The sequence below is a fragment of the Anopheles merus genome, chromosome X (assembly GCF_017562075.2).
Source record: "Anopheles merus strain MAF chromosome X, AmerM5.1, whole genome shotgun sequence".
In the NCBI taxonomy this organism is placed as follows: Eukaryota; Metazoa; Arthropoda; class Insecta; order Diptera; family Culicidae; genus Anopheles; species Anopheles merus.
In genome coordinates, this window is record NC_054081.1 from 18,333,661 (window position 1) to 18,358,881 (window position 25,221).

At 47.1% G+C, this 25,221-nt stretch overlaps 5 protein-coding genes across 9 annotated transcripts in view; 2 read left to right on the forward strand and 3 right to left on the reverse strand.

Moving 5' to 3' along the window:
* LOC121589516 overlaps positions 1-876 on the forward strand; it is a 30,092-nt gene extending 29,216 nt beyond the window's left edge. Inside the window, exon 5 of one of the 2 annotated variants that reach the window (XM_041908492.1) lies at positions 126-876. In XM_041908492.1, the coding sequence (XP_041764426.1) occupies positions 126-785 (660 nt within the window). In that variant the 3' untranslated portion in view covers positions 786-876. The remainder of the gene's footprint in view (positions 1-125) is intronic. The other variant, XM_041908499.1, reaches the window with a different exon arrangement.
* A 4,937-nt stretch (positions 877-5,813) lies between these two features.
* LOC121587862 (actin-related protein 2) lies at positions 5,814-12,756 on the forward strand. Of its 4 annotated transcripts, XM_041905100.1 has the most exons (7): positions 5,814-6,168; positions 6,284-6,394; positions 6,719-6,733; positions 9,293-9,319; positions 10,025-10,600; positions 10,704-11,037; positions 11,141-12,756. In XM_041905100.1, the coding sequence occupies exons 1-7, from the start codon at positions 6,121-6,123 to the stop codon at positions 11,257-11,259; spliced, it is 1,230 nt and encodes a 409-aa protein (XP_041761034.1). In that variant the 5' UTR covers positions 5,814-6,120; the 3' UTR covers positions 11,260-12,756. The 4 variants fall into 4 exon arrangements, with proteins under 4 accessions (XP_041761034.1, XP_041761044.1, XP_041761053.1 ...); XM_041905110.1 differs by lacking the exon at positions 6,719-6,733; XM_041905119.1 differs by lacking the exon at positions 9,293-9,319 and having other exon boundaries at positions 5,815-6,168.
* LOC121587883 (protein obstructor-E) lies at positions 11,966-17,190 on the reverse strand. Its single transcript, XM_041905172.1, has 3 exons — positions 17,086-17,190; positions 16,567-16,838; positions 11,966-13,594 (listed from the first exon to the last, which is right to left on the reverse strand). Exons 2-3 carry the CDS (start codon positions 16,619-16,621, stop codon positions 12,963-12,965), a joined length of 687 nt encoding a protein of 228 aa, XP_041761106.1. The 5' UTR covers positions 16,622-16,838; positions 17,086-17,190; the 3' UTR covers positions 11,966-12,962.
* A 2,658-nt stretch (positions 17,191-19,848) lies between these two features.
* LOC121587876 (protein obstructor-E-like) lies at positions 19,849-21,436 on the reverse strand. Its single transcript, XM_041905144.1, has 5 exons — positions 21,087-21,436; positions 20,729-20,947; positions 20,440-20,646; positions 20,153-20,369; positions 19,849-19,989 (listed from the first exon to the last, which is right to left on the reverse strand). The coding sequence occupies exons 1-5, from the start codon at positions 21,145-21,147 to the stop codon at positions 19,947-19,949; spliced, it is 747 nt and encodes a 248-aa protein (XP_041761078.1). The 5' UTR covers positions 21,148-21,436; the 3' UTR covers positions 19,849-19,946.
* Positions 21,437-22,450: 1,014 nt separating this feature from the next.
* On the reverse strand, positions 22,451-25,129 carry LOC121587879 (protein obstructor-E-like). The gene is made up of 5 exons (XM_041905159.1): positions 24,713-25,129; positions 24,404-24,598; positions 24,074-24,283; positions 23,752-23,965; positions 22,451-23,612 (listed from the first exon to the last, which is right to left on the reverse strand). The coding sequence occupies exons 1-5, from the start codon at positions 24,774-24,776 to the stop codon at positions 23,573-23,575; spliced, it is 723 nt and encodes a 240-aa protein (XP_041761093.1). The 5' UTR covers positions 24,777-25,129; the 3' UTR covers positions 22,451-23,572.
* Positions 25,130-25,221: the final 92 nt, after the last annotated feature.

A 25,221-nucleotide genomic window follows, 5' to 3' on the forward strand; every position in this document is an offset into this window, starting at 1 on the left:
CGCGATCGTCACCCAACGACGTTGGGGCATTGGGGGGAAAGCCTAAGCCATGCTAACGTATGCTTGTGTTTTTTGTTTTTTTTTCTCTCTTCCAACCACTTGTTTCACATGGCACATCTCGGCAGGTTATCTGCGCATTCTGTGTGCGTCGCTTCTGGTCGGCGGAAGACCTGAGACGGCATATGCGGACGCACTCCGGCGAGCGCCCGTTCCAGTGCGACGTCTGCGACCGGCGCTTCACCCTCAAGCACAGCATGCTGCGCCACCGGAAGAAGCACTCGACCGGGGGCGGCGGCGGCGGCGGCGGCAGTAATGGAAATGCCTCCCCCGCCTCCTCCTCCTCGTATTCGTCCGGGCGGCGCCCTAGTGCGGCGGGCCGTCGCACCAACAGCCACCAGCAGCCGGACGTCCGCAGAGGGCAGTCGAACGGGCATGACGATCCGAACAACAGCGGCACCGATCTTACCGACGACGACGAGTATGAAGACGCGGAGTGCTCCAGTCCACCAATGTCTAACCACAGCCACCACCAGCAGCAGCAGCCGTACGACTATAACCACCATCTCCACGACACCGCTGCGGAGATCCACACGGCGTCAGCAGCAGCAGCAGCAGCATCAGCCCCCATTATTGGAGGCAAGCGCTACCATTCTCACTTCCAGCAGCCGCAGCAGCACTCGGAGCTGATCGGCAACCTGCTCGGCATCAGCGACCAGGGCATCCTGAGCCGGGTGCTGTTGTCGTCCGCGTCCGAAGCTGCCAAGCTGCTCGGTGTGGACAAGTGAGACGCGGCTTGCTTGTTTGTTTTTTTTTTTGCTTTCTTTGTGTACATTACATTCCTTATCGTTAAGCTTAGTATGTAAGACACACACGGTGAAATAAGAGGGCACAGTTTTAGCTACTACTTTTTAACACAAACGCAAAACACTCGATACATCGAAAATGACTCAAGCGTAGCGTGCGCCAACTTTGAAGAGAGAGAAAAAAAAACCGTTGTAGCGGTGCCTAGAAGTGCGCAAAGTATTGTATAAATATGTTTCTTTTTAATCTTGGCGTCCCCGGGGCCACAGATAGCGAGCACATTAGTTGAAGTGTACTAGTTATTAGATGGAATAGATTTTTTTGTTTTATTATTATTAAAATTAATTGTGGTTAGATAATCGGAAAATGCACGCGCGTAGCATGCGGCATTCCCCTCCCCAAAAGCATAATCAAAACTAAAATATTACTTAATATATTTATACTCCTATATTCTAACTTACAACATATTGCACAGCTAAATATTATTACGCCTTGGGTTCCATTAGAGCACGTTTCTCGCATTAGGCGGAGTGCATGAAAGATCAAATAACCCAAAAACGAGAAAAGGCACACTGATAGCAACATGCGTTGCTTTAAACGGTTTAATTTTGTTAGCGCGTGCGGCTGTGTGTGAGCAAGCGTGCTATTTCCCTGCCCAATCTAATTATAACTTTTTGTTGCTTGATTTTAATTACCCTAGTAAGGTAGTGACCGCGCAATAGTGTGTGAGTGCGTGAGCTTGAAACGTTGCGAATCCTTATTTTATCTTTTGGTAGTACCTTAGCAGCTTAGGGCGAAAATGTAACTTATTTCGGAACAAATCGAATTGTAGACACTAACAGAACATGTTGCATAAGCACACAGACTAGGCCATAAAACAAAATAGAGGAGGAGCAGTATAGCGCACTGCTACTGCCTAGTTGCGGGTGTGGTTGCGTACGTGAGAGTGAGTTGATGATCAAAGTGTCCTTTTTAAAGATTTTTTTAAATATCTTATTTCTGCTGTTACATATTTATTTGCGTTCCGTTTTATAAGGCAGATCGTCAACAAGAGTTTTTTTTAACTATTGTTTATATAAAACATATATATATAAATAACTGATTATGCTAATAAGGAATATAAACGTACTTAAGGAAAAACAAAGCGAAAACATAGTCGTAAAAAACATAACTGACAACAATACATCTATAGAGACGTTTTAAGTTAAAAAAAAAACAACCAACGTGTAAATGAAATGTTTTAGTGACGTACATATAAATAACATACAAACGCACTTAAATTAAGCTCCGGAACAATCGGGATTTTATTTTTTTTTACTGCAAATGCTATCGAAGTGCCTATAACGTGTAAAGCGAGCCGGTAATAATGGGATTTCCGTGTACTGATACATTTTTCATTAATTTCTGCCACCCCGTTATCCTCCTCTGCCATCTGAAGAAGTTTTAACGAAAACAAATGTAACATCTAACAATCGATTTGACAAGAGCAAAGAATATCTGCGAGGCATGTGCTAAGAGAGCCAACAAGGAACTGCTTGTTGTGCTTTGCCTAGATTTCAGGTTGTAGCAAGGGCAATATAATATTATGTAGCGAATGTGTGTGTGTGTGGGTTAGCCTGATACGAATATAGAGTAGATGCAACAGCGAATAACCACATATAATCTAGATTTACTATCCTACCCTCTACCCCCCATCAACGTGTTAGTGTATAAAAGCGAAGGGAAAAAGAAAACACGGAAATCAACGATCCTCATCCAAGTCGAGAACAGCGTTTTTCGTAACCTCGATATGGTTTTACGAAACGTTATTAATTTATCAAAACACAACCGAACTCTCACTCTTATTGTGCACCAAGCCAGCCAGCCCGGGGTTAAATAAAAGGGAACAAACATATCCTGTTTACAATGCCACAACAAAACTTGAGTAGTGCTGATGTTCTGCATAACTAGGCTCTCTAGCAGATTGTTGGGAATCCCATACCCCGAGCTTCGAAAGAAGAAGTACCGTTCGAGTGAAAAAAAAACTGGAACTTCATCATATAATGCCAATACGAGCCAATAAGAGTACGAATAAGAAATAGTAGCAAGCAAGGGTGTGGTATGTGGTGCGCGTGCGAGCGAGAAGCGAGGTGTGGAAAAATACAGCAATACGACCAAAGGAGTAACTGCAAGGTAATAGCGTTGGTGCGAGATGGCAAACGGAATCGTTCTGATCGAATCCGATTAGCAACATGATCATTAGTAAGCGAAACAAAAAAAAAATGCAATACTTCTTATAACCCCCGAATATATTTAATTTGATGTGTTTACTACTTAGAAACTAAAGTCTTAGTACGCCAAACCTAATGCGAGAACCACACCGTTTTGATAGGAGGAACACGTGGCCAAGCTAGTGTATCGTAGGTCGCCTTTTGTTTACTTTGCAGTGCGACGGTGCGCCGTGTCATTAAGGGTGTTTTAAAAAGCGATTATTTGTCTGTCTCTCTTTCTCGCACACACTTAAACAAACTATTCAGTATAGACAAATAGCCCAAAGATGAAGGAGAGCGCTCGTTGGGTGGGATGAGCCTCGTGTTTGCTTTAGTAAGGGTGTCAGAGAAAGAGGTTTGACTGCACGTGGGACGGTAAGAATTCACTGCAAGTGCCATTAAACTTACAACGACAAAACATGAAAAAACGAAGATGAGTCAAGGTTTTTTTTTTTGAAAGGTTCACAAACAGGTAATGTGGCAAGAGAGCGCAATGATCTGTAAATTATATAATTAATCAACAATTGAATGAAAAGCAACACAAAATGAAAGGATGTGTTATACCCTCCTGCAACGCATTACTCACAAAAAGCATACATGTGCGTATGTGTATGCGTGTCCTACCTTTGCTCATACTGTTTGGGACACGATTTGGTATTTCTCCTTCTCTCAAATAGACCACCTGCATCTCCGTGTGTTGCATGCAGCATGCAGTTTGCAGACACAACTTAGCTTGTAACGTTTTTCACTTAAGGTCTGGTCGTTTTAACACACACTATGCGTGTGTAAGTGTGTGTGTGTGTGCAGACATGTGCTTCACTCTTATTTATGCCTTAAACATATTGTGTTCAGAGTCACTAGAAGAAAAATAAAACCCGTTAGTGAAGCAAGGGTCAGGGCAAGAGCCGATTATAATTAAAATGTAATTTTCTCACATACATGAAAATAAGAGGAGTAGTGGAATTGAGGTTAGAAGTTGGAGAGGGACGCCCACTGTAACGTAGTTTGCCGTAGTGTAGTTGGAAGTAAAGAAATCGCCAATTCGGGAGTGGAAAGAAATGTGTTGCCAGAACACACTACGAGACACTTACGTGCATACCACAATACTAATCATATTCATGACGCTATTTATGATCAAAAAAAAAAAAGAAAACAGAATCAATAAAAGTAATCTATAAAATTGAGATGAGCATGTTGTTGTGTTGGTTTACTTTTACTTTTAAAAAGTGACTTTTGAAATCATGTAATAACATCGTGTAATAATAACGTGGTATAAAAGTATGAGGATCGCATTATCTTTATTTTAATCAAAATTGACATCTCTGGCATGCCCATCCCCATTAGAAAAGCACCTGCCATCTATGATAGGAGAACACGTGGCCAACAAGTCAGTTTTAGCTGTATGGAGTAGGTTGCAACAGAACATTTCGTAATGCCTTTGTTTAAATTGCCATTTGAAACAGTTTTTTTTTCAATATATTTTTGTAGCCTCCAACTGCCATTCCGTACATTGAACTGTTTTAAAATTTCCTCATATTGACAGTAGAACAGCTGCTCTCTTTACATTCCAATGCATCTTCTGGTTGCACTGCATGCACAGCTTCAACATCAAATTCGAGCGGAAAAAACAGTGTGTGAATGTAATTGATGATTTTAAACGTTTGCTCAAACCAAACAATATGTTGGTACCGAGCAGAACTATTTATGTATCGTTAAAATGCCTTATAAAACTGTTATACAGTGATCAAGCTGCCATTAGACCAGATTGTCCTAAAACGGCGCTTGACAGCCTGCCAAACTGTCAAAGTTTGACGTTTCACGCCCAGATGGTTGGCAAATGTGGTGCGACGCAAGGTACGTACATCGAGGAAATGTTGACGAAAAAACTCACAAACGTTCATTTGTCACTCGAAACCAAAGTCAATGTTTGCTGTTTGTTTGAACTGTTTATAGAGGCTTTGGCTCCAACGAACCAAAGTCAATGCAGGATACAGGTCAATGCATGCCTAAGGAATTGACAAATGAAAGTAAGTAGAACAAGTCACGGTTTGAAAGTTACCTCGTTCAGTTCATTTGTTTACGTTGTGTATCGGATGCTGCATTCGTTTAATGAATTTTAGATTGATTCACAAAATTCTTTTGGAAAACGATATTTTTCGATGCTACTTCTAGTTTAATAATTATTTTTGAGTGCCACACACTCAAAAACTCCCATATTTTTGTGATATTGTGAAGAAATGGGCGCAACGAAAACAGTAAATTTTCAGTAAATTCCTTGTACTTGATGCGGAATTTCGCTGGAAGAATACATTTGAGCATATTTTTAATTCAATTAAATTAAGAAAACATGAAATAAGCACCGAAATTAGTAAAAATAGCCGCCAAATTAACACCCCGGTCATTTCGAGCTTGTGAACGTGGGTGTAAAAATTAACGAGGCCACTGTAAATTCCAAAACTTTGTATTAGTGCAAAAAAAGAGTTATGATTCGACCTGTATCTTACATAGACTTTGCTCGAAACAGTCGTAGAACTGGATTATTGTTTACAAAATATACTGTCAGCATAGTTTATGTAATATTTTACTACAAAAAAAATGTTCAAACACTGAAAATGGTACAACATTGTCAGAAAGAGCGTTATTTTGAAACATTCAAAAACACCAACATGCAAGCAAGCTGTCAAAGTGGGCAGCAAAGATGGCCGCGACACGAATGTACCTCCCGAGTGCGTGGGTCGATCCGCTGCAGGTTTTGCTCGGCTGGATTCCCCGCAGAGTGACAGCATAGCCAGAAGACTAGAAGGGAAAGAAAAAAAAGTAGGGGAAACGATATTTATCAACGCTATTACTCACTCAGCAATCAACCACCCCGAAACAGCGAGTAGGCAAGATAAAGCAGGAATAAAAGGCAAGTGGCAGTGTGGCCAGTAAATGTTTGCGTGCGTAAATTGTGCGGTGCAGTAGTAGCTTCGTGCGGCCAGCAATATTCGCAATCGCAGCATCCCCAGCGGGCGCAGAGAATCCCCAACGCACCACACGCAGCGCGAGTGAAAACAAAAAAATAAAAACTATGGACAGCAAGGGGCGGCACGTTATTGTTTGTGACAACGGCACAGGGGTAAGGGCCGTTTCTGTCGGTGGCACTGTTGGGTGGGGCCGCTTTCGGTCCCGTTCGGCCCCCCCCTCTCCTTGGACTCAATTCCGGTGTTAATTTATATTTTTATTTGTTGTAGTTCGTGAAATGTGGCTACGCCGGCAGCAACTTCCCAGCCCACATCTTCCCGTCGATGGTCGGCAGGCCCATCATCCGGGCGGTGAACAAAATCGGCGACATCGAGGTGAAGGTAAATTGAACCGCTCTGAAAGAGGGGTAAGGAAGGGAGGGAGAGGGCTGGGACTTTCGGAATGGGCTTATCCGGGCTGTCGCGCCACATCCTTCGCGCTGAAAGCGATTTCATAAACGGTGAACTCCCGGATACAGCATAACTGTGTACTTGGGTGCACCGGGGATACGTAGCGGTAAAAAAACACTGTCTCACACACACACCCATACCTACATATCCACCAATCATCCAACGAAGGGCGCTGAGCCCACCGAGCGACAATACTGTTTGATTAAATTGTGTTTTTTTTTCTCTATTCTATCCTTCCGCTCCCACTTTTTGCAGGATTTACACGTTGATGTAAGTCGTGTGTGAGTGTGTTGATGGTAGCGTATTAAGTTGGTCACTCCAAATTCGCAAAAAAAAAAAACAACCGCACCACACCGATATGTTGGCCGGTGGCCGAGGTGTGACCAGCGTGTCGTTTGCTCCGAGCTCTGGAGGATGTGAATATTTACGTGTTTTCCTGTTTGCAAACTACCACCTTTACCTTGCTGTTACCTTTTTACATTCGTTTTTGTTCTCTTTACTTCTGTAAAAGCTCGTACCGTTTGTTGGACTACTCTTATTAACCATCACAACACTACTCGCACCATTAATCTGCTCTTTTGCTCTGTGTCAAGTCCAGGATTTCGTCAGTTCTTAGGACAGTTTTAGTATGTTTGTTTGTTCCTGTTTGTTTTGATTGTAATCATTCACTTTATTTGTTGCATTGAACACATACACACACCCACACACACACACACACACACTCTCTCTCTCTCTCTCTCTCTCTCTCTCTCTCTCTCTCTCTCTCTCGTTTTAATCGTTGTTGTGATGCTTCTATTTTATGACAAATTGAGGTAACAGACTAAACCACGATGTAGGCCAGGCAAGTGAAGCTTTGGGTCTGAGCACAAACTTTAATGTACGCATTGCAAAATGGAATAATTAAAGATGTCCTGTTATGCAGCTATCGGGTAGAATTTCTCGCCCAGTTGAACCGATATGGAGCTGAGCAAATTGTGTCAACATATCCTGAACGGCTTTGTTTAACTACCTAGGACCTGGGGAGTAGTAATGCAATCGAGCAGCCTAACAGCCTAGATGAGCTTAGGCATGCAACATCGTTATTAAGTCAATTTATTTAGATCAGAGATGTCAAACTGATGGCCTGCTGGCTAAATGACCACTTGAACCAAAATTTATTTGTAGAAGCATTTCTGCTTCTACAGTATATGTCAGTCAATTCCGAGCACCTGTAATACGAAGAGATTATCAACATCGCCGGTTTCGCTACTAATTGTCAGATCATGCAATGCCATAAAAGCTTGTCGGTGTTTTATCGTAAAAAAATGAATACTAAAAACTGTTTAATTTGATATAAATGACCATTAAATTTTTATTTTTTTAAGCAAGGTAGTATTCAAGGTATTTGGTGACAAAAATAATTAATTTTTATAAGAAAAAGACTTGGAAAAATGAATAAAAATATTCAATTAACAGGAATTTAAAAGGCAAGCTATTAAATTTTGTGGCATATTATTTTGGAAAAGGTTCAAGCCTTCTTTAGGTATAGTTGCAGCTTAGAACATTTTACTTCTGCAAAACGCTCAGAAAACGGATGAAATGAGATGTCAGCGCAAACACGTGTTACTTTTGATAGGCTGATACAAACGATCTCAAGCTTTCCATGGGGCAGCCTACCAAGATCAGCCTAGGGCGGTCCCGTGTTACAGTCGTCAACTCGAACGACTCAATAACATGCCCGTCATGGGTTCAAGCCCAGAATGGACCGTCCCCCCGTAGCAAGGATTGACTATCTGGCTACGTGGTAATGAATTAAGTCGAGAAAGCCTGTATAAGGCCGGCATGTTCACGTTACGCCAAATAGAAGAAGAAGAAGAAGACCAAGATCAATATGATTAGATAAATTACAGGTGGGCTTATGATTATGTTTTTGATCGACATAATGAATGAGGATTTCTGTGGATATTGGCAGGAAGGGAGTAACGTTTACGAAGGACTTAAATGGCACCTTGCACTCCCCGACTGTCAAATTCAGATTTATTTATTTATTTATTTTTCTGTAAATTCTGACTTCCAGCTGACTATTCTGTATAGGATTAACTAACGTAGTTAGTCATGATCAGTTTTTGTTCATGATGATCTTTTGGAAATAACAGAAGCATATGGCATATTGAAAATAATCTGATTAATTTTTTACTTCATATTACATCAAAATTTTAACTGTTGTAACGTAACTGTTATCACAAAAGGAAATGAAAAGAACTGCAAACGATCTGATTTTTGTATCATATAATATCATATAAAAACTAGGTTGCGACCCGTGCTTCGGTTAGGGCAACCCAGGGTCCACACATATATTTCTCTGCTATGAGTCACCCAATGCTATGGAAAGGCTAGCCAAGTGTTGCAGATTATTGCAACGTTTCTTCACCCCAACTGAACAGTTTATTACTCACATTCACACATTCATCCATAATACTTTAGCGCGCACACATACACCCACAAATACACGCTTTGACTCATCTCATAGTTCGGATTAAGCAATCCACTTTATATTCCTCAACCGTCGTTAAAACTCGTAACACTTACTGTACCGCGCCTTTCTTAAGCCTTTCTGGATCACGGGGAAATTGCAATGTTCATTTGAATTTTAGCGATTAATTTGATTCTATCTTCAGCTTATATTCACTAAAAAAACCCACTCTTTTTCTCTCACCACTGCATACTAATCGTTTACTCGTGACCAAAACAAAAAAAAAACAAACAAACAAACAAATCCTAAATCATCTCTCAATCATCTATCGCAAAATCACAAAATTAAATCTAATCGTATCTGAAATAAAAAAAAAGGAAGTTGAAGCTACCAGCACGTTACCAGTAAGTATTAAAGTGACGTTTAGCCTCCCATTTCCTTCCCTTTTTTCCGTTACACTATTTTGGAACCAAATAGGAGGAGAAATATCATTATCGTCTCCATTTGTCGCTCATTTCATTTAGTGCTTGGTTTTTCTTAACTTCAATTTAGTAACTGTTCGTGTTTTGGCTTCCCCGTTTTTGGCTATCGAGATGATGGTTTGGTTACTTGTTACTTCCTTATAATTGTTTGCCCTGTTTTACTACACAATCCGACCTCAAATGTTTTGCTCTTTCTATCTCTCTCTCTGTGTTTAGTGTGTTTGATGAGTGAATGTTTTATGTCTCTTACCTTGTTTACTGTTCCATTGCAACTACATGATGCCTCCCAAAACGGATTTGCTTATTGGTTATCACCCCGTTCAGTTCGTATCTGTCAGTTGTTTTGCTCGCTTCCCAGTTAGCTGATTCCAGCTGTCGTGCTGTTTTTGGTTCCGTCTAACAGACAGCTTGTGCAGTTTTGCTATGTTTGATTTTCTTGTTCAAGCTAATAGAGTTTCCCTAACACACGGACCTGTTGTTTTGATTAACCGGAATGTGCTTGAATGTGCGTCTCGGACGAATCCGTCGTTAGGACGCACGCCTGTCTGGCAAACTGGAAAAAGGAAAGACCTTGCCTCACTAACTCTTCTTCTTCCTCAAACCCCCCGCCAAACCACTCTCCCGCAGGACCTGATGGTGGGTGATGAGGCGTCCCAGCTGCGCTCCCTGCTCGAGGTGTCCTACCCGATGGAGAACGGCGTGGTGCGCAACTGGGAGGACATGTGCCACGTGTGGGACTACACGTTCGGTCCTAAGAAGATGAACATCGAGCCGTCGAACACAAAGATTCTGCTGACCGAGCCGCCCATGAATCCGACCAAAAACCGGGAAAAGATGATCGAGGTAATGTTCGAGAAGTACGGGTTCGATTCGGCGTACATCGCGATCCAGGCGGTGCTGACGCTCTACGCGCAGGGGCTGATCAGTGGCGTGGTGATCGATTCGGGCGACGGTGTCACGCACATCTGCCCGGTGTACGAGGAGTTCGCGCTGCCGCACCTGACCCGTCGGCTGGATATTGCCGGGCGGGATATTACGCGCTACCTGATCAAGCTGCTACTGCTGCGCGGGTATGCCTTCAACCATTCCGCCGACTTTGAGACGGTGCGGATGATGAAGGAGAAGCTATGCTACATCGGGTACGACATCGAGATGGAGCAGCGGCTAGCGCTGGAGACGACCGTGCTGGTAGAGTCGTACACGGTAAGGCTGCACGCGTAATATTTCGTGCGCGAAAGCTATCAGAGGTTCGTGCAACTTAAAACGTTTCCTCTTCGACATTGTGTCTTTTGTCCTCCCCCGGCAGCTACCGGACGGGCGTATGATTAAGGTCGGCGGCGAGCGGTTCGAGGCACCGGAAGCCCTCTTCCAGCCGCACTTGATCAACGTAGAAGGGCAGGGCATTGCGGAGCTGGTCTTCTCCACCATCCAGGCGGCCGATATCGACATGCGGTCGGAGCTGTACAAGCACATCGTGCTGTCGGGTGGGTCCACGATGTACCCGGGACTGCCGTCGCGGCTCGAGCGCGAAATCAAGCAGCTCTACCTAGAGCGCGTGCTGAAGAACGACATCGACAAGCTGTCCAAGTTTAAGATCCGCATCGAGGATCCACCCCGGCGAAAGGATATGGTTTTCATCGGTGCGTATACCAAAAATTGGGCCAATGTGTGTGGCTCATTATTAGCAAAAACCAGCTGTAAAAATGTGTTGTTCTTCTCTTTTGCGACCCTTAAAAAAACCAGGTGGTGCTGTGCTTGCGGAAGTTACCAAGGATCGTGATGCATTCTGGATGTCCAAAGCCGAATACCAGGAGCAGGGACTGAACGTGCTGAAGAAGCTTAGCACCAGAACCAGCAACTAGATGCGTCAAGCTAGCCGCACGCACATACGCTAGTTGGGGACAATCGCGGCGGGAACGACGAGCATTCGAAAGCAGATGGCGCCATTCAGTACACACCCACACATACACACATAATCCTACAGTCTGCTCAAAACGTTCCGCATTCCCGCGATTGGGATAGGTTATGAAATTACGCGCATCCTGTATTGCGAGTCACAGGTTCGCGAGTTGTGAATTCCAATTTAGTGTAATTTCTCGTACTGCCGGGAGCCGTCCTCCAGCCGCCGCACGCGCAGTACAGGCAACATTGTGCCGCCACAGACAGTGTCTAAAGAGCAGTTTAGTAGGGCTTTATCTTTTTTTAATCGTTTTTTTTTTCTTTTCTGTTGTGTATTGTGTATATGTGCATTTCGAATTTTCCTGTAGCGTGCATCGGCCCGTCCCCGCGGCATCGATTGTGTATTAGAATTTACAGGGTGCGGGTAGATCCACGCTACACGTGTCCAATCGTGAATTCCAGCTAGGTTAAACAGCAAAGCGAACGGGGTTAAAGTTGTATTGTCAGTATAGTTTATGAAGGGCGCTGCATTTTTCTTTTTATATGGATTTATTGTGTTTTAATCGCATTTCTGTTTATAAACTCTCGTTATGCATCTATTTCTTTCCCGATGAAGAAAAGCAACAAAAAAAAAAAAAAAAGAATGAACACTCTTAATTACGCGGACCATTTAAAATGTGTGTAATGTGTAAACAGGGGGTTCTTTTTTTATTTATTCAAAAACAATTGTTTATACGCTCAAAATTCTGCATGTATAATTTTGAATGCTTTTTTCACGTTCTGAGTTATGCTTTCTTGTTGAGAGTGTTTCAGTGCCTTTTCTTTCCTTTGTCCCTGGGTGTTCTTTTATTATCCGTTTTCAGTCCCACTTCCTTCTGTCGCACGATGGAGGCAAATGGTGGGGAAAACTAAACACAAACGAAACCAAAATGAAGTAGTGCGAGCGCGTGAACAACGGCAAGCTATGATTTGGTACGGTGCGGTAGTAGTAGTAGAGCCCGGCGTGAAGAGTAACAAAAGATAACGAACACACGGTTAGATAACGAATGAGGTGTGCACCGCGATCCATCTGTGTGTGTGTGCAGTGGTGTGAGTAGGAAAGACATACGTCTCTGCCAAAAAGAAGAAACGGAAAACGGTGATATAAATGGGGGGAAGTAACTAAGTTGAACCGTGTGTATGTGCCGCGGTTACTGAGTTAGTTGAACGAAGTTACGCTAATCCAACGCTGATAAAAAACACACGAACAAATGAGTAAAAGAAAGGGAAACCCCAGGGCTAGGCACGACAGAAAAGGCATTTTTAAGCTGCACCACACCCGCCTGAGACAAGGTGCGCGGTGGAAGAGAGGGCGAAGTAGTGCGACATCCAAAAGAAAAGGAAAGTAATGAAACAAAACAACCGTATTAATGCTGTAGACTAATAAAAGTTACGAGAGGATAGAACATGGCAAACTTGTACGAAGGAGTGGAATGTTTAACAACGATAACGAAAAGAAATAACAAACAGGCGCGAAGCAGTGGTACCTCCTCCAGCAGGATGTTGCATGGTTGGCGCCAATCCTTACGCGCAGTAACGGGAGTTGGGAACGTGTATGGCTCAGTGTGTTGTGTGTGTGTTGAGTATGATGGGAGGCGCTGGAGGCTACGACGCGACGTCACGGACCTTAGTGGCGGCAGGCATGCGGCACATCCTCCGGGTTTTCGCAGGTGAGCGACTCCTCGTTGAACACCTTGCCCTCGCCGCAAGTGATCAGGCGCGGATGGCCGTCGACGCAGGTGATCAGCCGGTGGCAGTCGCCGGGCACTGGGTAGCGCGGGTACGGCCAGAAGCGGGCCGCGACCGTGCCGGACGGCACGGACTGCGGGCACTTGAAGCCGATCACCGCCTCCGGGTTGCACGAGTCGAGCAGCTGATCGGGCCAGTTGCAGCCGTGGATGCGGTGATCGTACACCAGGCCCGGTTCGCACAGCTCCTGGTGCACCTCGCCGAACGCGCACTTGTGGTAGCTGGTGGAGCATTCGGCCGCATCTGGATAGACGCCGAACAGGTACTCGCAGCCGGGCGTCGACAGGGGCGTCTGGTCCGTGGCGAACTTGCGGTTACCGCAGTCGACCGCCCAGTTGTAGTTGCAGTGGTTGTGGACCGCACCCTTGCCGTCGAACAGCAGCCCGTTCTCGCACGTCTCGAGCGTGAGCGTACCGTTGGTGCAGAGGAAGAACTGGTCGCAGTGGTCCGGGTGCAGGTACGCCTGCTCGCCGTACGGTTCCGGACAGCTGGGGGCTGCCGCGGCCGATGCTGGAAACAGAGTGGAAACAGAAAAGGGGGACCAATCAGGTAAGTCATCACATCATCATTTCATTTGGTTCATATTTGCAACATATTCGCACGATCCTCTGTCAATTGGGCACGACATACGTTTTATACACACAATGATCGTCTTTTATCCTGATTCAGGTTGTTTAACCATTTTTACTCTCTCTCCTTGATTATTGAGACACCTCTCTTAACTCTTTCCGTCACCGTCTTCTTTCTTCTAATTTATCTAATTCCTCTTCTTAAATTCTTTTTTCTCTCTTCTTCTTTTTTCCTAAGTTTACGAGAGTCTCTTTGTGCTCTATCTGTTATCTTTTCATATGTTGGATCACAATATAATTTAGTTTTGGTTATATTAAGAATTAGTTTTAAATATTCGCTATTTAGCCTTGATGACAAATATTGATTTAAAATGAAATAAATGAAATGAAATGAATACAGGGTTCTCGTATCGATCTATTAGATATCAATACAATTGAACCATAACATTCTGGACAACGCCCAAAAAATCGTGGGAATACACCCAAAAAATATGGGAAGCAACCAAAAAATTATGGGAATCGACCAATAAATCGTGAGAAACCCTGTAATTAAGCATCAAATAAGATGATCTGGAATTCCAAGTAGTGGTTGGAGCTCGGAATCCGACCTACTCGATTCTGATTCCGTGTTAGGAATCAATTCCGGAGCCGATTCCGATACTTTAGTCGATTCTGATTCCGGAGTCAATTCCGGAGGCGATTCCGAAACCTATTCCGTCTCCAGAGCCGATTTCGATTCCGGAACCGATTCTGATTCTGGATTCCGGAGGCAATTCCGAAACCTATTCCGTTTCCGGAGTCGATTCCAGACCCGATTCCGGAAACTGACCTACTAGGACATACTATCCAGAATGGATTCCAGAAAACTTTGGAATTAGCCAAAGACGATTCTGACGAAAACTTAATTTTTCTCATCACTTGTTCCAAGGATCATCAAATCTTTAAGAAGATTACAAAAAAACCGTAGTTTAAGGAATGGTATGACATGAGATCCTTGTCACTTGTCGCCTAGGCTCCTGGAGAAAATTTGGAGAAGCAAATACTGTACAAGCACGCAGCGTGCACTAGTTGGCCGAACATGATCCACCACTGACTAAAGGTGAATGCCTCCAGCTGCCAGCTTAATGTGTCCATAAATCTCAGCCAATTGCCTCTCTGCTCTGCTTTCTACTGCGGGACCTGTATCATTCCTGCGTAACAGGTACGTTACTGCTGCAACGTGGCGAATGGCAATCCCCAGCCGGTTGACAACCGAACGTGTGCTACCCGCTGTTATCGGTAACAGGGTTCTGATATCTCTGGGCAACCTCGAACGATTTGTCCTTTCACGAGCTACGTGCTAGACATTACCGCTTGGGCAAAGTGGTGCGCGCAGAACGGCAGCAGATTAATGACTGTTGCTTACCGAACACACACACACACAAAAACTTGTTTGCAAAAACAACGGACCTGCCCAAATTTGCTACTTTAGCGGGGCCGTTGCACTTACTGGTCGTCACAAGTGGCTCCAAGGACTTTAATCTTTTGTTTTTTTCGCTACTTCTGGTTCGCCCGTTGGACGTACTTTCTAGTTTTGCTCCCAATCATGGCATGGTGAAAGGATTGCGAAATAATGGTGTTCCTTGATGTTGCTTCCTGTTGCTAAGGCTGACTGAATTCGGCAATCCTGTTCAACCAGAACTCACCGTCAGCTCCAATACTGGAGCAGGGCGCGTGGGTGAAAAGTGTAAAGCCTCGGGCGGCACGGAAACAACCAGTGCGCACCAGTTACGCCATCGGAAAGCCGGTCCGGGCATTCGCTAGCATTCGCTACATCATTCCAAACCGTCAAGTGGTAGGCTCCGCATGGAGGGGGGGATAGATGATTGGGTCTTTTGAAAAATGTTAATAGCCGAAAATCGAAAGTTCAATCCACGTCAGCCTAGCTTGGCTATAGCCTGATGGAGAAGGTGGAGAGAAATCTACGAAAACATGTAAAAAAATGCGTCAAACAAAAGGACACCGTACGCTGCCCCGAAGTAACAATTTTGGCCTCTAGTGAGTGACGTTTGCAGGCAGGTTATTACCGTGCTTGACCACCGCTTGCGCGGTCGCGGCCAACGGTCAACGATCGAAAGTAGTCGGCTGGCTTGCTGCGGCTGCTGCTACTGTTGGAGTGCAGCACCGAATCGTGCCCGAGCGACATTGTATGACCGTCGCACCCGTGTCGCACCCGGCAAACGAAAGCGGCGGCTACGAAGCGTGGTGGGTAGGGGGAAACAGTGTGAGGCGGACTGCCGGGGACGTGGGGCCGACGGTCGATTGCACAATTTTAATTGCAAAGCAATCACGCTGTAACACGCGAGCCGGCGGGTGGCCCGGGTTAGGCAGGGAGACAACGTGGTAGTAGTAGTAGTAGTAGTAGTAGTGGAAGTATGACACTCGCCTTTTCATTTGTTTTTTTTTTGTAGAGAAGCAACAACAACAACACCAAAAAGGTCCATAAGAAAACGAAGATGTAAGATGTGACAGGGAATTCTCTTACGCCAAACAAGGACTGTCAAAGGGACCGGTTGCTTAAAAAAGGCCCCGGAACGGAAACGGCCCGTGGTTGTTGGGCGAAAAGGGAAGGGAAAGTACACTGGTAGCTGGGTGGCAGCAGCAGCAACAACAAAAACAGCACCACCACTTTGCGTCAATTGTCGCGCGTGCGTTCACGCGCTCTACAAAACAAAGGACTCCCACTGTAGATGTTAAGCGACGAACCTCACGTGTGCATCGAGGGAAGATTGAAATGCTTTGTTTTTAAATTACAAAAATAATATCCAAAACGCATCTACTCACACACAGCGCACTGTTCAGAATGTTCTAGTGTCTAGACATACAAAAAAATGGCAATCCAGCAATCTACTACTTATTCTGCTGTACACTTACCCTGTGCGACCAGGGCCAGGCCGATTAATCCGAATAGTGCGCCAAACTGCTTCATGCTGGCTGGGCTGCTGTACACTCACTGACACTGCGGCTGGAACTCGCTCGCTGTACCGATCGCTCGAGAGCTCGAGATTTGATTGGTGTTAGATGGCTGGGGCGGGAGGGAGAAAGCGACAGACGGCAGCAACCAAAACCGGCCGTTTGATCGAGGAAGTGTCCGATCTATTTTTTTTTTCGCACGCAGACAAAACGGCGCAAGCACGGTCCGCTCACTATAGGTGTGTTTGTGTGGGTGTAGCAGGAGTGGGGTGTTTACGAGTATGTGTGTGTGTGTGTGTGTGCGTGTGTGAAAAAGTAAAAGAGATAGAAACGGGTGTGTGAGAATAACAAACAAAAAAACAAAAACTTCGCGCCCAAACACTTGCGTATGGAGCAAAACTTTTAACGGAAAAAACTTGCAAACGCAACGGCTCTCGAGGGCTTAACGAACTTTCGAGGCAGCCGCCGAAAAAATCGTACCGGTGTGGCTCGAATCCGCTTAACGAATGGTGGACGGTCGGTGCGCAGTATCGCGATCAAGCCGCAGTGCCAACGCTTGATCAACACGCTGGTCCGACGTTCGAGCCCCCGTTTTCAACGTCACCAACGGTAGCAGCAGCAGCAGCTATCCCCCTCCAGCTCTGGATAGGCGGCTACATTCGCAAGCGCGGCACGAGAGAGGCAGACCCGAAACAAAATCGAATGCATGAAACAACTCCACACCTCGACAAACGCGCAATCGAGGTCCCTCGTGTGTGATTGCGTGTGTGTTTGTGTGTGTCGCACACCGAGCGAGCTCGGATTTTGTTCGCCAGGTCCAGCAGCCCCCGGCAGAGAGCGCACGATCGGTAGAGTTGGCACCAGCCGCCACTCCAAACCAACTCCAGGTGGTGGCGGTCGGTTTCGTTTCATTAGCTTTCGAGTCGTCGCCACCACCACCACCACCGTGCAGCCCTACGCAAATGCATGGTGCAGTGCAGGGGAAGGGTTGTCCCGAGACTGCCGCAAGAGAATGTCCCGAGCGTGCGGGGAGGAAGGTGAAACCGACCGATGGTAATCGTGCACGCAGGTGACTGAGATAGACTGAGATACTGTGCGCCTGTGTGACCCAGGCTTAATCGCGGTGGAAGGGAGGGGATGACAATACGACATTCAGTCACTTCTGACTGTCGACACTCTCGGAGGGAAGCGTGCTTTACCTCCGCCTGCAACCAGGGGCTGCACGGTTGCCCCAAAGATAGATGCTGCTAGGGTCCAGTTTTACATTAACATTTTAAGAGCTTTTTCACCCCCCTGAACAGTGTCTCCTGGTGCCGCACACGAATGCTGGCCAGCTTGACATTCTCCGTGGTTAGATTTTATTGCTAAAATATACGTACACATTCATCAGCATCCATGTCGATATTTGGTTGCTGGCATATTAAAGCAAACATCATTTCTATGAGAGGTAGGCCGGTTGGTTCAATAAAATAAAATTCAGTGAGCAAGAAATAAAATCATATAGGAAGGAAGCGCACGCGCAACTTTTGAAGCAAATTGTACTGATTTGGCATTTGGTCTGTCAAATTTAGAAGACCGCGTATCTCCGTATCCGCGTAAGTCGAGAACTGCGTAACTCGGGAACAGACTGTATAATTTTGGAAAAGTCGTCCCGTAGGATAAGGTTTGACTGACGTTACAGTCTGTTCCCAGAGTTACGCGGATTCCGTAATTTGCGTAACGGTTAGATGTTCTTGATTGTGAAATAACTTTTTGCCAAATTTTTTTACCCTCTGTAAAGCCAGAAATATTCTAAATAGGATTCCTAGCCGAACCTAAACTAATAATACAAACAGTATAGTATATAGAAGTACTAAATCTAATTAAAAATACCCAATGTATTTAAGCTGACAAACGTGACATTTGACTAACGCGGGTGCATCGGGATCGCTTGAACCGCGTAGCTCGGGAGAAAGACTGTATTTGTTCTTGTTTATGGGTTTTGTGCACTAAGCAAATCCACTTAGCAAACGAGCCCACCTGGCATTCGTGGCGAGGCTAGTGTATGCTCTAGTGAGCGAACTACTCCAAAGCATCTCCCATGTCACCATTCGTCTCTAGAGTGGTGTAACTAATTGAATGAACGATTCTAACGACTGTCCAGCTCCCAGCATGTAGATGACTCATTGTGATCTGTAGGAAGGTGATAAAATGTTTGCCAAACCTCCCAGCCCCCATCCCCTTCCCCTCCTCCCAAACAGCTACCGTCCGTTGGGAAATGTTCGATCGAAGGCCGCACTAATGGTAACGACGTAACACATTCACCCAATCGCCACGGGTGAACGGAAATCGAAAGTGAAATAATGTGTTCTCGACGCCCCACTCTCGCCATGCTACTTCAGAGCGCGCGCGCGTGTGTGTGCCTGTGCATATGTTTGGCAAGTTGCGTGCGCGCTTGCGTGAGTTCCCATTGCGTTTTTTTGGTTTGTTTTTTTTTGTTTCGTACTACGGGGCGTTTTGCATTAGCTAATCAAGCGTGCCGACCGAGACGCAAATGCGCTCGGGTTGCACCGCACAGCACTGTGTATTGACAACTTCGAAAGGTCTGCGCCTCGTTTGTGTCTGCGCCCTTTTGGATGGGCACTTGGAAGCCCAAGCGAACCCCGCTCGACATCGCTGCCTATTAGTGTACCTCATGTGAAGCGGGGAATGGATGGGGAGGGGATGGGGCGAAATAATGGACGCCCAGTTCGCGTAATGCCACGGTGCGTCAGAAAGAGGTTATGTCGGGGCCCGTCAGAGGCTTACTGGTCGATAAACAATACAAAAAAGAGGGACAGAGAAGAATAGAGCCAGGAGGAATGGTGTGGTCGGCGGTGTGTTGCATAAAGCAAATGTACAGATATCCGCAAATCTTGAAACGTCAGTTGGAGTATATCTTGCTTTGTCTTACATAGTAGCGTTCAATGTAAGGCTCTTTTTGTCACAATTCAAAAACATGCACTACATAGAGCACGCCATTTTGATTCCCAAAAAAGTCATTCATATTAGAACGCACAGATAAATCGAAAGGTAGAACCCAAAACTCGTTATCAACACCACATCAGCAACACCCGTACGGCACCAATCCAAGGACAACTGCTAACGATTATCTGGAGGTGGAGCTGTAAAGGCATACCTAACCTAGAACTCCTTCGATCGAGCTGTTGATCTTGATAGGAACGCAAAGAACAAAGCAACCACACAGACAAAAAAACACGGTTATATAGAGTTAAAACAAAAAACACGGCGTCAGTTTATTGTACGGGTTTTAAGTGCTAGGCTCTAACGCTTAGATCTCTTCTCCTCAAGCTTCGATGGGATCACGCATCCCGATCCGTCTCGGAGCTGTTGTACCAATCCTCACTATACAATGAACAACAGAGATAGATAGAAAGAGAGAGAGAGAGTGAGAGAGAGAGGGAGAGAGAGAGAGAGAGAGAGCGAGAGAGAGAGAAAGAGAGAGATAGAGAGAGAGCAGAGTATGTTATATTATCTCCAAAAGTCTGTTTCGTGCCGCCTAACTTACCACCCAGGGACGTTCTCCGGATCGTCGCAGCGCTGCAGATCCTCATTGTACACCATGCCCTGATCGCATGTACCCTGGCGCGGCTCGATGCCGTTCAGACAGATGTAGAACCGCTGACAGTCATCCGGATGCGGATAGTTCGGGTGTGTGATGATCTGCCCGTTCTTGTCCATCTTTTGCGCATTCTTGGGACACTGGAAGCCGTCGTTGAGTTTCTCTGCGGAGGCGAAAACGCGCACCTGTCACAAACTATTGTCCCTACCATGCCCGTCCCGCGCAATACATACTGTTTGCGTTACTGCCACATCCCTGCCGGTTGGCCATGTCCGGCCACACACACGTCCCTGTCGTTTCGTAAAAGTGCAGCCCGGCCACACATGTCATCTCGAGCTCGCGCCCATTGATGCAGTTGTAGAAGATGTTGCAAATCGACGAGTCCGGATGCGGGAAGAAGCCGTTCTGGCGCGGGCACACGCCGATCGGTCTTGGCGGCTCTAAAGATGTGGCGGAGGAGGTCGTAAAGGTGAGACCTCATTGCAAGAGGCGGACGTGAGGCACTTTAGGCACTTTACTTACGCAGCTCCTTCCGGTCGCCGCAGTCCACGTTGAACACCTGGTCGCACTTGTTGACCAGCTTGCTGGCCGGGTTGAAGACAAGCCCGTCCGGGCAGAGCTGCTCCTTCACGCGCCCATCATTGCACTCGTAGTACTTGTCGCACTGGTACGGGTCCTCGAACTGGCCGTCCGGTTTCGGGCAGGTAAACTCGAAGTAGTCTTCCGGTTCGTCCGCCGCAGCTGTGGAGTTGTAGCGTTTGGGAGAAAGTTACCGACGGTAGCATACGGGCAGGCAACGTCCTCCTACACCAGCCGCAGGACATCGCCGGGGCATCTCGTCTCTGAGTCTAGGTTTGGTCGAAACCGGAATGCAACTTACAGCAAACAGCTAGCACGACGGCCAGCAGGACCGGCAGGCTGAGATGAGCGCGCTTGAGCATGACGGGATTGGCAGATGCGTGTGGGCGGAAGTAAACAGCAGCACTGTCTGGGCTGGTGGCGCAAAGTCCAGGGTGAAGAAGATTACTCTCTCGCCCTCTGACCGGTCACTCCTCCGATTGTACGACCTCGCGATGCAGCAGTTCCAGCACCAAGGGAGCAGCCGGGCGTCCCGATCCGTACGTTAGCAGCGCAAGCAGATAACTAGGCTGCGCCGCTGATGAGACCCGCACTTTTTGTGCTTTGGCGAGATTCGCTCTCGTGTGTGCGCGACGACGACAACGACGTCGTCGTTCTCCCTTCCCTTCGCGGCTGGCACGGCAGGTTCGAGTCCCGCCGGGGCCGAGACATACATATGCTGCCGCGGGCGGGCACGCTGCGCAATAAAGCGGATGAGCTTTGGCCGGCCTGGCCGGCAGCCACCGACTGGCCACCATCGACGGCGGGGGAAAAGGTTGGCGCCCATACGCTCTGGACGGTTCCATCAGCCGAGTTGGTGCGCGGGTCGCTGGCTCTATGTGTGTGTGTGTGTGTGTGTGTGTGTGCGCAGGGGTTTGGATATCTTATTCAACAGCAAATGTTATACCCCCGCAGCATCCAACCTTTTTTGCTCCCTGCTCGCGCTGGGACGTTTCTCACCGCGCGGTCCGCGGTCTGGAATTGCCACGCCGCTCGTATTGGCAGCTGCCTACCTCCTCGTACCGGTGTGACCATAGCCTTTCGTCCCGGGCGATTGGGGAGGCCAATTATGTAAACGGCCGGATTGTGTTGTTTACACCAAACTGGTTTATTTCCTCTTGTACGCGCGCCCGCTCGCCTTCGCTCCAGATGGTGCCATAATGGTTGACCAACGGCTAATGCGCGCCCTCTGCACGCGTCCCTCCCACGAAACCTGGTGCATGGAACGGTAATGGTTGGGCACTTTCTCTCCTTTCGCCTGGCCAGGCGAAAAGCGTTTATGCAATCGCACATCACTCACATCACCACTGGCCGGAATGACGCCATAAGGTACACGCCGGCACTGCTGTGGACCAGGGTGTGGACCACAGTGCCAGCCACACAGTAAGAGAAGGTTGTGTGTGTGCGAGGGGACCATTTGGTGGTAATTGGATGAGCTCCTAAAAGTTCCTTGCAACACGCAGGCGCAAACAAAGGACAGCAACGCCTGTATCTCACAATCAGAAATTGACATCTCTACTGCTAGATGCTACCGGTGTGGTAGGCATTGCCGACGCTAATTTGCATACATCTCTCATTTTATCGCCCTGAAAAGGTCAACCGATCGAACAGAGGTTTTGGTGTTTGTTTTTTGTGCTTCTTCTCTCCATTTTATTTTTCCTTATTCCTTATACAATCAGGCTTTATGGTTTATTCATACGCTAAGGCTACTCTCCCTCGCCGACCCGAAGGTCGACTGCTTTCTTGGCTGGTCTATGCAGGAGCGTTTCGTCCTACTGCGCCGTCTGGTTATGGGGGTTTCTTCGTTGTTTCGACTTCTTCTCATCCCACTACTAGATTGATTCTGCTACTATTTTTATGCCGCCGGTCGAGCAACTGGGCAGGAAGGCTTGCGCAATCCACTAAGCAAGTAGGAAACTGGCTATTGTGTCACACCCGCCAAAGATGCGTCCAGATGATGCGTGCGAGGTATGCCGGAGCGGAAAACGAAATCGTTATGAAAATAGATGGATTTGATTGGATGCAGATGTAGAAAGACAGTGGGAGAAGGACAGTGCACGAGATGTAGCGGTAAGGATTGGTAAGTTGGTTTGGCATGAAATAATAGTGGCAAGAGTTCAGAAAAAGGGGCATAATGACGAGATATGACGAAACATAGGTTGGAAAGTAAATCGATTTCGAGAAAGAAGAGGAAGCTAGCCAGAAGAAGAAGGCGTGAAACATGAGAAAGTATGCACAGTGCAGTTGAAAAGTGTAAAACTGAACAAAAGATACCCAAAGAGATAGATAGAGAGAGAGAAAGAGAGCATGAAATGAGGAAAGATATCGACCGTCACAGTTGCAGGTCAATAGACTTTTGGGTAGATGAGCACATCCTCAACTGCTCGATTGATGTCAGAAGGTACAGGGGTGTGGTGGATTGATCGTGTGATTCGTGATTGATTGATTGATGGCAGGCACACGGACGGGACGTGACTGTTTGAGTGGTTCCTTTTGCGCATGGCCGTATCCGTCCAAAAAGTTTTCGACCGACCGACCGGTGGTGGCTTTTGCGGTGGCTTAGTGTGGATGGCGGACACCTTAGCTAACGGTAAACGAACAGTAGTAAAAAACGCGTTTTTTGTGGAGAGGGGAGACATTTATCACAAAGCAATGCTGGTGCGCTGATCTAGGCAGCAGGCAGCGGACGTCGTCGTCAGCAGCGGCAGCAGCAACTCACGGCGCACACGCCGAATGCACACAGGTCATTCAGTTCTTGTTAGCGTCCTCCTCCTTGTACCAGTCTTTGCTGCATGGGCGAGACGATAAAGAGACAGAGAGACAGAGAGAGAGAGAGAGAGAGTGTGTGTGTGTGTCCCGGACGAAACGGTAGTGCATTAGTGGGCTGTTGCGAGATTTTGGGGAACATTTCCAGCACCGCTACTTACCATTCCGGCACGTTCTCCGGATCGTCGCAGCGCTGCAGATCCTCGTTGTACACCATCTTGGCGTCGCATTTGCCGAGGCGCGGCTCGATACCGTTCAGGCAGTAGTAGAACTGGGAGCAGTCGCTCGGATGCGGATAGTTCGGGTGCGTGATGACCTGTCCATTTTTGTCGTAGCGCGTCTCCTTCGGACACTGGAAGCCGTCGTTGAGTTTCTCTGTGGGTAAAAAGAGAGAGACAGAGAGAACAAAAGTGTGTCTCCGTTAGCAAATGTGCTCCAGAGTCGATCCAGAGATCTCGGGATTTCGACCGTCTCACTACTCACTGTTGGCGTTGCTGCCGCAGCCCTCGCGGGCGGCCACATCGGGCCACACGCAGGTGCCGGACTTTTCGTCAAAGTGCAGCCCACCGGTACAGCTCATCTCCAGCTCCTCGCCGTTGATGCAGCTGTAGAACACGTTGCAGATCGACGGGTCTGGATGGCTGAAGAACCCGTTCTTGCGCGGACAGTAGTCGGTAGTACCTTGCGCTGGTTCTGTTGTCGGTTGTTGTTGGTTATAGGGGATATAGACACAAAACAAGCAGACAAATCGTTACCACAACTAGCCTTTGTGGGGGAAGAAGGAAGTGCTCCACACTCAGCAACGACACTTACGCAGCTCGAACCGATCGCCACAGTCGACGTTGAAGGGTTGGTCGCACTTGTTGACCAGCTTGATCGTCGGATCGAAGACGAGCCCGTCCGGGCAGAGCTTCTCGGTCGCTTCACCCTCGTCGCACACGTAGTACTTGTCGCACTGCACCGGATCCTCGAACTGTCCCCGGTTCTTGGGACACTTGAACTGGGCATCTTGGGGATGACATAAAAAACAGAGCCGGGAAATAGTTAGAACCTCGCTACGGAACGGTAAACACACACCGCAGCAGCATCACAGCTTTCCACACCGGTAATTCTTCGCCTTACCTACGATTGCTGCGGGGATTAGCAGCAGCATCGCTGCCAGCACACTGCTTCTCGTTGCTGCCATCGTAAGCTGTGGTCTTTGTAGTTGTCTGGAGAGCTGAGTGACTGGCGTGAAGAACTGGAAAGCTGACGATGGTTCCCGCGGTTGGAACCAGGCCTGTACACCACCGTGGATGATCGAGTAGCGGCTTCTGCGACTGCGGCTGCGCTACCAAGCGTTCCCGTAGTTACCGATAAACTACGCGATGTCGATGATGCGACTCTCACTTTTGTTAGCACCGTGCCACCGACTCGCAACGGACCGACCGACTCGGTTGGGCAAGAGCGGGATGGTGGGGAGTGGGTAGTAGGGGCACGCATCCGGTCCTCCGTCGTGTCGGACAAGGGTGGAAGCTAGCTCATGCGGACAAGAAGTGCGAAGGTGGAGCAGTAGGAATATGCTCGGTTCCTCTACGCTCCAAATATCTTCCTGCTCTCTCTTTCTCTCTCTCTTTCTTTGTCTCTCTCTC